A 16231-nucleotide genomic window follows, 5' to 3' on the forward strand; every position below is an offset into this window, starting at 1 on the left:
GGGGTGTGGTGACGCTGTTGTTATCAGTAGAAGGTTTTTCACAGTTGAGACGAGTTTTCCTTCTTTTCGGGATCTGGCTATGCCATAGACGAAGACAGACACAGCGCTAGTCATTCCCGGCAGCGCTAATCCATTCTGAGCTCAAATAATTGGGCTTGCTTGGCTAGCTGATGATAAACAAATATCAACCTGGCTGCCATTGCCGGCAAGGCAGCGCCGGCCGGCGTGCAGGTGCAGCCGTGCGGAGGACGAGACGAACAACCGTTGGCGGCGTGGATGCAGAATTCCAATTGTTTTTTCCCAAGAGGACATTTGTTATTTTGGGGCCAGATTCGATTCTTCTGACAGAGCGGCAATGTGTAAGTATACGGCGAGCATAAACCATAAAATATGCCAATTGGAGCATTATCCGTAGATCACAAGATCAAGATCAACTGTAGAGGCATTTTCTTGAAATAAAAATTACTGTAAATTTTACGCAGCAACTGGTCGTAACTCGTATTCTACATGAGATTTCACCTGAATTGCCCCCATCTTACCTCGGGAGTTGTTAATGTGCCTTAGATGATTCACAACTTCAGATTGTGCCGTTGGTGACTACATTGAACTATCCACGTGGCTAAGATCCCTCACGGCCTAGGCAAGGACGATGTACCACTGAGCTGATAGTGGATTGTGTGAGCCTCCCAAAGAGCAATAATCTCAGAAGTTTGGTCTTACTTCACCCCAAAAGAAAGAAGACTTCCACAAACAAATTTATTTTAAACATAGCTGCCTTGTTTTGGGTTTGAAGATGTGTCAACCCAAAATACCCGGTAACTATAAGTATTAGATCTCCATGAAACGATATGATCTAGCCGCACCTTTCAATATGGCTACCTTGTTACGACTTCAAGTCGGTCGCAAGCTTAGACTTAGATGTCCTGCTTCTTACGATTAAGTGACTTCAAACACGGCCAATTCCTATAGTGTGACACGGGGTGTGTACAAGGCTCGGTAACGATTCATAGTAGTATGGGTGTTACTAGTGATTCACGCTTCATGCAAGCGAGTGCTGCAACTTGGAAACTAAACTAAGGACGGGCTCTTGGAGTTAGCTCACCCTCGAGTGATCAGGATCGTTTGCCATGCCATTGTGGTACATGTCATGCCCATTGTAGCTCCTATAGTGTGACCCTCACAAGATCGACCCTTCACCCAACTGCTATAGCACATCACGGGTCAAGTCGCACACCACCTAGTATCTATCGTTTAATGCTAGGATTACTATAGCTAGGGTATCTAAACCCATTTGCTCCAATAACTTTCGTCTCTCGGGGTAAGTGTCAGCCTAGCATAGTGCTTTCGTCGTTGGTGTTCTTTTTTCTATCGCAAAGCATTTCATTGCTCCACCAGAAATTTCCTCCCCTCTCATAGTCGAGCTTTCTAGTTTCAACCTCGCGACAAGCGTTGCTACAAAATAGTAATAAACCTTCATTCAAGAACATTGCCACAAGTGCATTTCCATCGAATTTCATTTTGGAAATGTCTTATCAGGTAAAAAGGACGCTTTTCCACATGGGCTTGTTTCACATACATTTGCATCTTCAGGGTGGCACCCTCAGTGCCTTGCCGTTGGTGCTGGTGTTGGAACCGATGCCTGACCAAGATGAAGGAATTGTTATTCCACAACGTAGATTCCGCCACCCTCAGCAAGATGAACCTCTGGGTTAGTCTCATTGCATATTAAGGCCATTAAATATATATTATTATCTATAAATTCAATGGGTTATAATGAAATTTTATGGGATTAGTAGCCCAACTTGAAAACCTAGTAAGCCCTCGCGAGAATGACTAGAGGGTCAGGTGGTTAGCTCGAGTTGATGGTTGTCCCTCTATGGAATAAAATTTGCTATGTGTGCTAGTGCCTATGGATCTTTTTTCTTTTTTGAAAACTTGGCCCTAGCCATGCAAAGTGCAAAGAGTTCAAGATACCATTTTGTTCATGATTCCAAGACACAAGCAAGGAGTAAGTCATAATTTTCATACATTTGAACTCTTTACACTTTGCATGAATTGTTTGGTTCATGAATTATTATTCCACGACGCGATGCCGCAACCATCTTGCTACCGCTAGTGGTGAAGACAGCGGCATGAACCACTAGGTTAGTCTCATTACGTATCGAGGCCATTACATAAATATATACTAACTATAAATTTAATGGGTTATAGTGAAAAGTTATGGGATCTACTGCCCACCTGAAAACCTAGCCCTAGCGAGAATGACTAGAGAGTAAGGTGGTTAGCTTGAGTTGGTGGCTTCCCTGCATCTCTATGGGATAATAATTTGCCCTGTGTGCTAGTACCTATATGGATCTTTCCTTTAAGAAAAGTCTGGCCCTAGCCATGGAAATGGCAAAATGAGTTCAAGAGACCGTTTGATTCATGATTCCAAGACACAAGCAAGGATAGTAAAATAGTAAGTCATAATTTACACACGTTTGAGTTCTGCGTGACATTGCTTTCAGCAAAGTTTGTTTGGGTGCACCACATGAATAACATCGGATTTTTACCACGAGGTTATATTAGATGGAAATTTTCTTATAGAACATACAGTGCAGTGTGGAATGCATAGCCTACTTCAGATCTTTCCTAATCCAGTTCTCTAAAAAAATTATGAAATCCCTTTGAAATCAGAAACAACCCCTAAAGAAAACAAAAAACAAAGGTGAAATCCAAAAAAAAACAGCGATCGAGGAGCCGCGATTCCTCAAACACTCCGACGCCTAGAATGCCATCATCAAAGGTGGGAGAAGCAGCAAAGCTACGCAGAGTTATCCAAAGGTGAAATGACATGACTCTGCTAGTTTTGTCCTTATAACAGCAATTTCAACGCCGTAGATTAGTTTAAACTGGGTTGATTAGGTGCGCCCGGTTACTGTCTTATCTCTTGCGACTAATGTGACCCACACGCTTCATAAAATACCACTGACCCACGTACACAGACTCTCTCTCTCTGTACAGCATCATTAGCCCCCAAAATCAGATGGGAGTCAGACGCCACATTATGGCGCCAATTGCCGTCGTTTTCCGACGTGGCGGGAGGCGAGCACTTGGAAAGGCTGCCGCGGCACGCTTGGTGTGCCGGGGGCCGACGGTGGAGAATGGAAAAAAGACATAGAGAGGAGGAAGAGAAGCAAACAAATCCAAACGGACCAAGGAACGGAAAGGAAACTGTCTGACCGCAAGATGATACAATTGCAACGCTTCGTCGTCGCTGTGTGAGGATTTATCTCATCTTTCTTCTTCTGGCCGTATATGTTTTCATAGCTGCGCTCTGCCGAAAAATGGTGATTTTCTGCATGCATTTCTACCGATTGGTCTTACCTGGAGAGGAATTGGCTGTTCTCGCAAATAAGATGAAATGGGCCAATCATCTGATCTTTTATTATTAGATTCCAGATGTTGAATCTTGTTTATAGTACGGAGGGATCAATCATTGAATCTCGGCGACTGGGCACCGGCAAAATTGGCCGGACGCCGGTGCACCTCCCATAGGTCGACAGCAAATCCACCTGCTATTCAGCAGCGTAGCGCTGGGGCGATGGAATATGTCGCTGTGTGCATAGCGCTAACTGGGTACGGTTCGTCGTCACATACACGCGCGCGCCAAATTACAGAACTTGTGAAAACTGAAAACGACTGCAAAAATAAGAAAAGAAAATTTTGATAAGTAAAACTGAAGATAAGGACCTGCGGTTTTGGAAGCGAGCACACACAATGACATCACTCGAGTGTGAGAGAGAAGCAGCTGCTGAGAGCCCTTCTTTAAGATCACGACCCGTTGCCCTCTCCCACACCCCTCTCTTCCTCTCTCGTCTTCCTCTCGCCCGGCGGTTAGTGCCTAGCGGTGTGCCCTGACACTCAAGAGCAAACCTTAGGTACTAACTGAGCAGCAATCCCCCCCTTGTTTCTTTGCTCTCTTCTGCGAGCTGATCCGTGGTTCTTCTCGATCATAAGCATCATCACGAGTTTGGGGACTGAATTGTTGCGTCTGTCTGCGTGCAGAGCAATACCCTGCGTCTATTCTCGAGATGTTTCTGAGGTCCAAGGTCCAGGAGATGATCCTGAGGAGGAGGTCCAGATCGATGAGCGGCGCGCAGCACGCCGGCAACCAGTCGACGGCTCAGTGCCTGGACGCCGGCGGCAAGGCTCATGCGCCGTCGTTCGCGTCGACGAGGCTGCTGCACTCGGCGTCCCTCCCGGCCGGCAGCTGCGCCGCGGCCGGCGCCGGGAGCCCCATGCGGCACTCCGACGCGATGGCATACTCCATGAGCCCGACCTCCGTGCTCGTCGCGTCGGCGGCCTTCTTGGTGGCCGGCGCCGATCGGGGCGGCGGCAGCGGCAGCGGAAGCAGCAAGCGCCGGCTATGGTGCGACGGCTGCGCGGGCCCGCACGGGCTCGCCGACGCGCTCGACTGCTACCACGAAGGCCGGGAGCGGAGGAGGAGCATCCTCGCGGGGCGCGTCAAGGCGCAGGCGCCGGCTCTGGTGAGGTCCCGCTCCCTCGACCGCCGCGTGGAGTTCGGGGTCAAGAACAAGAGCTCCTGGCTGCCGCTGCGCACCGGCAGCCGTACAGCGCAGGAAGAGGACACGGCGCCGGTGCCGGAGGAGACAGCGATGGAGCCGTCGTCGGAGGACTACACATGCGTCATCTCGCGAGGGGCGAACCCGAGGACGGTGCACATCTTCGGCGACCGCGTCGTCGAGGGCGACCGCCGGGAGAGCTCGGCGTGGCACATAAACCTATCTGCGGAGACACAGGCTTCTTGAGCTTGAGCTTGTGAATAGAACCGTTTTTAGGGAGCAATTTTATGTATGCTCTTGAAACGAGAGAGGATTTACGGGTTTTTTTTAAATGGTAGTAACATGATGTTCAAAAATAATCTTACACATGTTCTTACATTTGTGGAAAGTTTTGGTAAAATTGACGCTCTATTTGGGCTGCCGAAAGAAAAACAAATTTGAGGATGTATATAGTAAAAATAAGAGCTCATTTGATTCAAGGAAAGGAAAATCATAGGATTGAAAGAGTGGAAATGCCATGCCTACTTGAATCCGACGAGAAGATAAAATGTGTTTAATTGTAGCACAGGGATTTTTTCATGAGGTATGACCTACCTGCTAGTTAGGAGATATTTGAAGTGGTTTACAATGTGAGCTTTTCTACTCCCACCAAGGTGTGAGAAGAGAAGAAGCCCTGGTGTACTCCTCGTTGTGCCCCACGACCTACATTATATAAACGCCGACATGGCCCCTAATCGGTACGCCACAAGAGATTACCTACCTCCATAATCTGGCTCTGCCGCTCGCGTCTTCCACGTCTTTTCTTGTAGCGTACACCGAAGGACGAGATAGTAGGTCTCTGAAACCCTGTCTCTCGTAGACCTGTAAAGGTGAGAGGCGATCAGGTTTTTGGAGAGCGTTGTAGCGCGACTATTGGTAACACGACGTTGTCCAATGACAACTTCTTTCCGGACGTCAACTAGTTGAGGAGGGAAAACCTCTAGGGGGAGCCAATCCCCTAGTAGGGTACAGGAGAACACCCTAGAGTCATATTGGTGGATTAAGTTATACGATCATTCGCTTATATATTCAACAATTACAAGGCATCGTTGATGTTATGTAACATGAGAATTTGAGATAGCGGAAGAAAGTAATGTATTGACAGACTGTAACAGTATAGATTCAACAACCATTTCAAGTTCATAAACTGTTGTGAGCTGCGACTTAAATGTTCTTGACCGAAGAATCACTTCAAATGAAATTTTGTCAGGAAACTACTTGAAAACGCGAGCTTATCAGAACATATAAATCGTCAATCTACACCAAAAGTCGCCGGTCAAGAATCAAGATAATCGATTGCACGTATCGCAACCGTGTATATAATAATTAACAATCAGATGAGTTCGTTTTCGCAACGCATCAAACTGCTGCGGCTCTTAATTCACTGCGTCGTTTCCTGATTGCTTCACCGTCGTGATCTCGAGTGACCGATGGATGGCTGGGAGGGCGTGAGAGGAATCCGGCCCCGGCCGTTGTCTCTTTGCCGTGACACGACCGCCGATATGACGGCGGCGAGGACAAGGCTCTTCTCTGTTCCTCTGCCCGGCGACGCCAAAACAAAAGTTTCCGTGCAATCATCACCTTTCATCTCAGCGTGTACGAGCGGCTGCCGCACATGTCGTGTCTTGCGATCGAAGCGAGAATATTTCCTGGCTCAGCTCGCAGGTTTGTCGCCTACGCATCATCTGGCATCCACGGGTGGTGTCATGTACAAACCAATGGGCGATTTACACAAAAATAACCCAAAAGTGAAAGTAAAGCACAGACTGACCCTCCGGCGAAATTATTTCACCCATCTAACCCTTTTGTGTGGCGCCCCTCCCATGGGCGCCACACATGGCAGTGTGGCGCCCGTGCCTGCGGCGCCACTCTCCCAGCCCGACGTGGCGCCCTTGACGCTGAGCTGGTGCGTCGATCCGACGTGGCAGCATGTGTGGCGCCCTTGGGAGGGGCGCCACACTACTCTATTTATATAATTTCTGTCTAGAGATAACAGAAGATTGTGGTAGCTCAATCGGATGAAGCCTTTGCTTCCCATCCCAGGTCATGTGTTCAAATCTCCACACCACCTGAATTTATTTTTATTTTTAAAAATTATGCTAGACATTGTAGTATTGTAGTATGTTTACAACACTAGTAAGTATGCACGTGCGTTTTTGTCTAAATGCAAATTGGTCTCATTAGTTGAATCGTCCATATAAAAATAGTGTGTTCTGTATTCGAGTCACCTCTCTTATTCTTCCTCCTTACTTCGTAATGCGGGTAGTGACTCTAGGCGGAACATCGGGTGCTGACTCTACAGCCAAAAGCCTAAGCCCAAAAGTGTTGGACGATCCATGAATTATATTCAACAACAATAATATAACAAATCAGGAATATTGGTTACACGCTCTTATTCATCATCATCACCATGATATACAAAAACAAATCTAAATACTGCTTATCCATTTTATTCCCCGCAACAAAATATATTCTACATCCTTTGCATGTATTCTAACTTTCTAAGCAACCGGTGTAATGTACATGATGATATAATGAATAATAAGATCGACGAGATGTTCCTATTATATATCTCTGGAACGAAATTCTTCAGCTAAAAAGTTAGCATATATGTAACTGAATTTCTCAGCAATAAACAATTGATCGATTGCAGTAGTTGTACTAACCAAAGGAATACCCCCAAGGATGAGTCCCAAATCACCAGATATATGTTCAGATGTATACTGACACAAAAATACCATATGTAAGAATGTATCATGTAGAAAGTGCCAAGTAGTCTCTTAGAAATTCAGATCACAAAAAATTCAGATCGCACGCCTGGCGAATGAGGTTTTGATCACTCTTTAGTCCCAACCGAACAGTGGCATGGTAGAAATGTATATTTTCTTAGCCAAGTACTCAGTTGTGATTTCATGTTGAGCAGGCCTAGAAACCACCACTTACTCCCAACTTTATGTTCGATCAAAATGTTATGAGTATGGTCCTCCAAATTATTTTTATCATGATTTTCATGCACACTTGGTACTATGTAGAAAATATAGTATCCATATTTTGATGAGTTTACTTGCTCTTGCAGGCTATAAATTCATCTAGTCCTCAGTTCCTTCGAAGACTTGATGCACGGAGCTTGAGGAGAGTTCGCATTAATGAGCAAATTGTGCAGCTAGTACCGAATGTTGAGGTCACAAAGTGTTCTTATTTAATTTACCAGCATTTGGTCACATTTTTTTCACTGTATAATTGTACTTTGAATCTACAATTTTCTCAAAAGAAGTTTTTGTGAATTAACAATTTTCTAAATTTATTTACTTGAGCTCTTGTATTGTCTAGTCTGTAGAATTGCTCATTATTAATTTTACACAAGAATACTTCAGATGTTGTTTTTCACCTCAAATTTTGTTTATTAACAATTCATCTGTCAATTGTTATGATGCAGACGTTCCAAGTTCTGTTGCGATGCATAAAACTATGGGCTAGGAGGCGAGGACTTCATTGCCATGTATGTGGTATAATAATGTGCGCTACTGATTGTGATTCAGCTGTAACCTGGTCTAACCGTTTCATGTCTTATGCCATTTTCAGCTGCTTGGTTTCTTTGCTGGGATTCATTTGGCGATTCTTGCAGCATATGTTTGTCAGAAATATCCTAATGCCTCTGTCAATGGTTTGTTCACCATGTTCTTTGAGATATTTGCTAACTGGCCTTGGCAAATTCCAGTAGACCTACATGGTCAGCCATTTAAATGTAGGCGTCCAGATGGGTGTTTAATGCCCATAGTGATGCCTTGTACTCCACCGGAGCTCTGTGTGTCTAATATGACAGAAGGTACCTTCAGGAAGATCAGAGAGGAGCTTATGCGTGGTTATACTTTGACAAAGGTCAGTAAGTGTAGATAGTTTCACTTATAGTTGCGATCTTCCTGCCTTTTGAAGTTTGGTGGTGGTCAGATTCCAAAGTGGGCGCCTTTTTTTTTCCTTCATGTGATCTGGAGGTTTTGTAAAATTATTTTAAAGGCGGTTTCATCTAGAACACTATATGCTATAGATATTTAGTCATTTATTGTGACCGTTGCTGATATGTAAGCGAGGTTTGTCAGCTTGCTTATGCTTGCATAAAGTAAATCTTTTTCTGCATGACTGTACCTCGTGATCACCGTGGTGCTAGGCTGTTTTGTAGAGTATTTTATTCAGTTTGCAAGCAAGAGATGATAAAAAAAAACTCTACAAAACAGTACGAGGCTAGATTTCATGTTTTAAACATACTACAATACTACAATGTCTAGCATAATTTTTAAAAATAAAAATAAATTCAGGTGGTGTGGAGATTTGAACACATGACCTGGGATGGGAAGCAAAGGCTTCATCCGATTGAGCTACCACAGTCTTCTGTTATCTCTAGACAGAAATTATATAAATAGAGTAGTGTGGCGCCCCACCCACGGGCGCCACACATGCTGCCACGTCGGATCGACGCACCAGCTCAGCGTCAAGGGCGCCACGTCGGCTGGGAGAGTGGCGCCCGCAGGCACGGGCGCCACACTGCCATGTGTGGCGCCCATGGGAGGGGCGCCACACAAAAGGGTTAGATGGGTGAAATAATTTCGCCGGAGGGTCAGTCTGTGCTTTTCTTTCACTTTTGGGTTATTTTTGTGTAAATCGCCAAACCAATGCATGTATATATTGTACAGTTGCAACTTGCACTATATGAATAGCTTTGTCGCAGGATCTTTTGTGCAGGACAGACATTTTTAAAAAAAATTGGATGAAACTATGCACATGTATAATACACAACATAATATATGTCTCAAATTATTTTGCATTATTTGAAAATTCAGAACTGTGACATCTGACAATGGGGTGCTAGTGCAACTAGTTGCAATTTATAGTTTTCTCGTGCACATAAGAAGCTTCGCCCGACTTCGCTGATGGAGCTGTGACAAAGGCGGCGTCTTGAGTGAGATGATCCAAGGTTTTAATTGTAATTTTAAAACTCTTTGTATTAAAATAAGTGTTACAACTTTATCCAGATAAAACTATCACACTTATTTTAGAACGAAGCAGAAACTCGGGTGTGTATGATCCCTCTACGAAAAAAAGTATTTCGAAGTGTCAAAAAAATTTGACATTAAAATTTACATATACATCTTCATAATATATGTGTTTCGCCAAGTTTCACGAAAAAACGATATTTTTTGCAGTCTATATAAAAAAATTATCTTGTGACAAGTCTTTATTTCACCACCGAATTTTGTATTTTTACACACGTCACACGACAAGTTAATTTTTCATGAAACGACTTTGTGAGCGTGTAGCACATGAAGATGTACATGCGGATTTTTTGTTTCAATTTTTTTGACATTTCAAAATATGTCTAACATGCATTTCAAAATAAAGGGGCATATGCTTCCATGTGCCAAAACATCACTCCTTGAATATAGTATTTTTTATAAAAAAAATGTACTGCTATGAACAGTTATCAATAGATCAATGTACTTCTCCGAAAAAGAGTGAGACGAACAATAGTACGTGAGAAATTTACATTTAGTACACGCATACTCGACGGCATGTGTATATTCCCTCCATCGACATATAAGGTTACATTTAGTCTTCCCTTAAATCAACCATTATTAAACTTGACCAACTTTCTACTCCAAATCAGCAACACAAAATTGTAGTAGAAAAAATAGCAACATTTGTGATACTAAATTAGTATCATTAGATTCATCTTAGTGCTACCTTCTTTCCATATTAGTTGTCATAGATTTGATATATCTATAAAAATGTATCTAGAATCTAGACACATCCAAACAAACGACAAGTATTATGGAACGAAAGGGAGTAGTTTTAGTTTCATACTCCCTCCCTCGGTGGATGCAACAAAAAAAATTAAATAAGCGAACGTACACACTAAAGTACATCTAGACACATGATATTTGTGTTGAATCTGAACAAAACCGTGTCAACTAATTTAGAGCGAAGATGTCAATATTTTCTTATTTTCATAAAAGTTGATCAATTTTTTTAAAAAAAAATTAAACGAAAGCTAAAGTCACATTTATTCACGAACGGATTGTCATGGTGTGTGAGTGTGATGTGCCTGTTTGCGTCCTATACCAAAAAAAAGCATTTAATAATGTTCAGACGGGACGTGGCGAAGTATTAAGCATGGACATGAGAACTTCTTCCGTGAACGTAAATCGCTAAGAATTAATTACCCGGGCCAGAGTACGACGGGTGCCAATCAAGGGAACCCACGGAACTTATGCCTACCTAAAAACCCTATCCTGTTGGCTATATTACGAAAAGATGCAAAGGGGAACACGGTTGATGAGATGGATAAGAGTTCTCCACAAGAAAGCCTAAAATTCCCACGGATGGTCAAACCATCATCATGCTGATTGCTGCTTTTGTGCTCCGGACATTTTTAGTTTTTTCTTCTTCTTTTTTCAAGATGTAAACAATATTATATCCTCTTTAATCTGGCCGATTCCGAAGCTCTCTAGTTGCATGTGTGTTAGAAACGGTTATTTGAGATCTAGGGTGTCAAGTAGGATCCCATCTAAGTCTCACTTGTAGTGAATTTTGTTTTTTAGTGTAAATTTTGAAACTAATTTTTTTTTTTAAATCAGCTAAATTTTAAACTAGAAAAGGCAAAATATAATATAAATGAAATCCCGGTGGGATCCCACCTTGACACCTTATTCGGATCGTGAACCTCATTCGCATGTCTGTCTTGGTTCTTCCGTTGCATGTGCAAGGATTTTGGGCGAGTTTTGTCGTGTAGCCCTAGTCTCTACTATCCATCCGATTGGAAACCGGTGGATGATTGAGAACGAGAAAAACTTATAGAAAATCAACTATCAAATATGTCGTAGTACTCTTTCTGTTTCATATTAGTTTCATAGATTCAGATATATTGATACATAAAATATATTTAGATAAATTCAAAACAACTACTCCCTCCGTCTCAGTTTACTAGTCTTCCTCGTATCTCTAGGTCGCCAATTTAACCTATATAATTTAAATTATATAATGCAAAAAATTGTATCATTAGAAAATAGAACATCTAAACTTTCTAATGATATAATTTTTATAATATATATTGATCAACTTTGCGACCTAGGGATACACGCACGTCTAATAAACTGTGAGAGAGGGAGTACAACAGATGAACTAATAATTAATTAAGCGCCGTCACTGGAACAACGGCCTACTCAACTGATCAAGCTCTTTTTTTTTCCTTGCGTGGATCACACATGGAGCTAGTTTAATCTGGCCTCGCCCAGCTGTTCTTTCTCTATTCAACTGTTCAGCATGTCGTTTTTGTCCCTTCTCTAATCAACCGATAAATAAATTTATACTCGTTGTCATATATCCAATCCCACGGCTCGTGTCCTTGGTGACAAAAAATATGTTCAGAGAGACCTGTCATGTTGTCATTACACTGTTCGTGCATGTGCAGATCGTTCCTGCAACTTGCAAGAGTATCTTCATTCTTCAGGACGCGTTTGCGTCAGCCAGTGCGCAAGTGTACCAAGAAGAACAAGTTAGGTTCAGTCACACCTTCGTCCCTGTCTATCACCCCTCTAATTCGGCAGTGTCAAGGGAGGGAGAAGAGGAGGGTGATGTGTTTTCCTCATGCCATGCCGTGCCACAGAGGGAGAGTAAGTGCATCTCCAGCGGCTTGATCTATTCAGACACAAATTATATTTGTTTTGGTTCGTTTGCATCGAACCACATATATAAATCGTCTATTTTTCTTCCTTGTCTGTTTGGGACGGAGCAGACACGGTGGCAAAGATCCATTTTACATATTCATAACTTAATTTGCATAGGCGAAATTAAAACAATGACATAAAAATAAAAAGATAAAACCCTATCTAGGTTTGCGGCGGACACCGCCTACTCCTCGTCGTCGTCGTCATTGGTGAGGTCAACGTACTCCGGCATGGGCCACGGTACAGGCGACCACGCACTAGTAGGGAAAAGCCTATCAGTCGCGTTTCATTTTGGGCTACCAGTCGCGATCCCGGGCCCACCACTGGTACCTTGCCGGTGGTAAGGCCTTACTAGTCGCGTGTGTACCTTGCACGCCACTAGTATGGCAGGCTAGTCGCGTGCGTGTCCGACTTGCTGTCAATAATGTATTAGTCACGTGCGCTTGTCTAGTTCACTGCTAGTAAGTTTTTTTGCAATTCTACAAAAAAAATGCTTGGACCAATGCTTAGTTGTCCACGTGATTTTACACAAAACCACCCTAAAAACTAAAAGAAAGCAATCAAGTCATCCTTGCGGCGTTGACGAGAGGAGATGTCCAGTAGAAGGTGGCCGGAGCAGGCGTCGGCGGTGGCGGAGCAGGGCGTTGGAGCAGGTTGTCGGTGGAGGCAGGGCGTCGGAGGTGGAGTAGGCCGGGCATTGGAGGTGGGCAGCGAAGCAGGCCGAGCATCATAGGTGGGCAGCGGAGGTGGTTGCCATTGTCGAAGGTGGTTGCCATTGTCGAAGGTGGTTGCCGTTGTTGGAGAGGAGGCGGTCTCCGTCGGCCGGAGAGGAGATGGCCATCTACGGGGAGAAGGTGGAGAAGTGGAAGGGGAGGAGGGGAGAAGGTGGAGAAGTGGAAGAGATGAGGTGGGGAGAAGGGAAAGAGGAGGAGGGGGCAAGGTGGAGAAGGGGTAGAGGAGAATGGAAAAGTTTCAAACGATAGCGAGGGAAGTTTTTTTATAAAAAAAATCAGATCTTGAATTTTCTTTTCAGCATTTTCTAAAACCTGAAAAAACTCTATTTTCTTTTTTGATTTTTCAGAATCTAAAATCGCAAAACGGCCAAAGGCGATTTAAATCGGATGTAAAATTTCGCGTAGATATATTTTCATATAAAAAACTTTTTCATTGGAGGTCGTATGCAACCAGAAAACCGTTTTACCGAAATATGACGCTATTTTGCATAACATATCAAAATTCATGTTTGTTAATTTTCCCTAAAACTAGATGACATAACACATGACCATCTCGAATATTTTTTGAATTTTCTATGATTTTTTTTTAAAACTGAAAAGACGATATCGATGCAGTGAGGGGGTGCAAATCCTCAAAACTAGTAGTATGGTGTCCCAAATAGGGCATGTGACTAGTATTTTGGTTGTTTCTCGCCAGTTAGCCCAATATATTAGAAGTGGGTGGGCAAAGGCACACATGATCGATATCAGGTAGCAGTCGTGTATCCCCACTGGCGCGTGTTGCAGATACTTTCTAGACTCGAGTATAGTCAAGGCCCACCTAGTAGTCATGTGCCTTTATGTCCACTCCACTGCTAGCATGAGCAAATCAGTAAGCGTGTGCCTTCTCTCGTGTAGCTCTCGTCTCTTCAGTAAATCGTGTGCCTTCTCTCGTGTAGCTCTCGTCTCTTCTGTCCTTCCGATCGAAACCGGTGCTTGATAATCAAAATGGGTAACATACGCAAAATTCTCGATCACGAAACTCCATCACGTGGCTAGTTGATTCATATTTCATTAATAATGAATTAAGCGCCGCCACCATCAACAGCCTACTCATGTGAAGCTCTACTTATTTCAGATCTAGTTTAATCTCGAAATAGGCTTTTCTTGTGCTATATTAATATAACAACCACATAATATAACTTCGAGATCTGGCAAACAATACAAGAACACAGCCAAGAGAAAAGAGAGAAACTAATGCCAACAACAGCAGATCGACAAAAGTGATGATGACTCGCAACCCTTACGCCCTCCGGAGAAGTTCCACCACACTCCTATGCCTACGAATCGCTGCGTACTCAATAATACCTTCGAGTAAGGATGCGGTAATGGTGCTGCCCGAACTGGTCCTAGGATTTCTCCTGGTAGACATAGGGGGGTGAGGAAGGGGTACACCGACGCCCTTCCGTAAGGAACGGTAGCTCCTGCATGTGTCACCGCATCGGTACGAACCGAGACGAGAGGGATTTCTGCCGACACCAAAAAATCACAACCCCGAACAATTCATAGCGCTCCACCAAACTTGCCGCCCACGAACATGCGCCACCACGGAGTTGCAGTCACCATCATTGTCTCACCATGTCAAACGATGTGAGGCCGGGCAGACCGAGAAGAAGGATATGTAAACAATGGCGGCAGTTCTGCATCCACTCGGGAGGGAACAACCTCCACCATCATAGACGGTAGCCGACCAGTCGTAGCAACATGCCAGCAATGGAACCAGAGGGAGACAGTAACACAACCACCTGGAGGACGTCCGCCATCGACAGGTGCATACCGGACACAACAGCAAGGACACACCAAGCCACCAACAACTGGAAATGGTTGCTAATACCCTGTAGGTTGAGGGAGTTTCCAACCGGGAGGCGCAGTCTCGTACAAGCAACCAGGCTCGGCTAGGCCCAGGTCGAGTCCTAAAATCCCCACCGCCATGCTGCAGGACGTAGGCCACCGTCGCCGCTACCCCTTGATCTGCGCCATATGTCCGGCCGGACCTAGATCGGGCCCGTGAAGTTCTTGCCGCCGCGCTGCAGCAGAAACAACGTCGTCGCCGCCACCCACATCACGGTCTGCTAGTCAGTCCAACCGAAGGCGGCACTTCCAAGCCCAGCCTAGCTCGCCTTTGCCCAGATTGAGCTCGAAGGTCCTAGTGTTGTGCCTGTCGGCGCCAGGTAAAAGAAGGAGCAACCATCGCCGGCCATGCGTCGGCACCGTGCGGGCAACTCCCGGTGGCGGGAGGGGAGAGGGGCGGAGAGGTGCTCCGCGAAGGCACGGGGAAGGGGGCCACCCGGTCGCCTCGCTCGCGGAGGTGACAGACGGGGAATCTCCTTTTTAGTTCGTCGGCAAGTCAGTCAGTCAGTTTAATCTGACCTATCCCAACTCTTCTCTCTCTTCAACATGTCGTTGTTGTCCATTTCTAATAACCAATAAAGGGGAGCCTGACCGAAGGTTCAGATGGCTAGCTGAGGCAGGAGTGCTTTCGGCTACCTAGCGACCTGGGTTCGAGTCTCGAACACCACGGTTTGCTGCTCATAGCTCCCCTAGCTTCCCTATAAGAATATACCTTGGGTGCTCGCCCATGGGTCTCGTTTTTTAATAACCAATAAAATTCATATTCATTCTGATATATTCAATCCCACGTTGTGCCCTTGGTGACAGAAAAAAAGTTTAGATAGACCTGTCACCTTGTCACTGTACTGTTCGTGCATGTGGGACGAGGGCTGCAACTTGCAAGCGTGTCTTCATTCTTCAGGCAGTGTTTGCGTCAGCCACTCTGCAAGTGTACCAAGACGTACTGACATGTTATTGTCAAAAAAAAAAAAGACGTACTGACATGTTAGGTTCAGGTGCTCCTCTCTCACTGTCTTTCACCCCCTCTAATTTGGCAGTGCCAAGGGGGGAGAAGAAAATGGGTGATGTGTTTTCTCGTGCCATGCCATGCCGTGCCACGGAGGGAGAGACGCTTCTGGTGCGGAGACGGTTACGCTGCCCCGCTGTTCGAACAAGTGTTTCTTACGACTGATGAAATGACCAAGCGGGTTCGTTTTGATCGATCTGTCTGGATAGAGGACACAAATTACTTAACCCACCGATTCGATGTAAAGAATACAGATTTGCGGATCTATATTTTTCATGC

General features: G+C 44.5%; 1 protein-coding gene across 1 annotated transcript; it reads left to right on the forward strand.

The window, feature by feature from the left end:
* The first annotated feature begins 3857 nt into the window (after window positions 1-3857).
* Window positions 3858-4811, forward strand: LOC124697463. The gene has a single exon (XM_047230050.1). It carries the CDS (start codon window positions 4074-4076, stop codon window positions 4809-4811), a length of 738 nt encoding a protein of 245 aa, XP_047086006.1. The 5' UTR covers window positions 3858-4073.
* The last annotated feature ends 11420 nt before the right edge of the window (window positions 4812-16231 follow it).

This window comes from Lolium rigidum, chromosome 3 (genome assembly GCF_022539505.1).
Source record: "Lolium rigidum isolate FL_2022 chromosome 3, APGP_CSIRO_Lrig_0.1, whole genome shotgun sequence".
In the NCBI taxonomy this organism is placed as follows: Eukaryota; Viridiplantae; Streptophyta; class Magnoliopsida; order Poales; family Poaceae; genus Lolium; species Lolium rigidum.

What these genes read in the sequence shown, in the direction of transcription:
- LOC124697463 (XM_047230050.1), top strand. Translation starts at nt 4,074, where the DNA reads ATGTTTCTGAGGTCCAAGGTCCAGGAGATGATCCTGAGGAGGAGGTCC.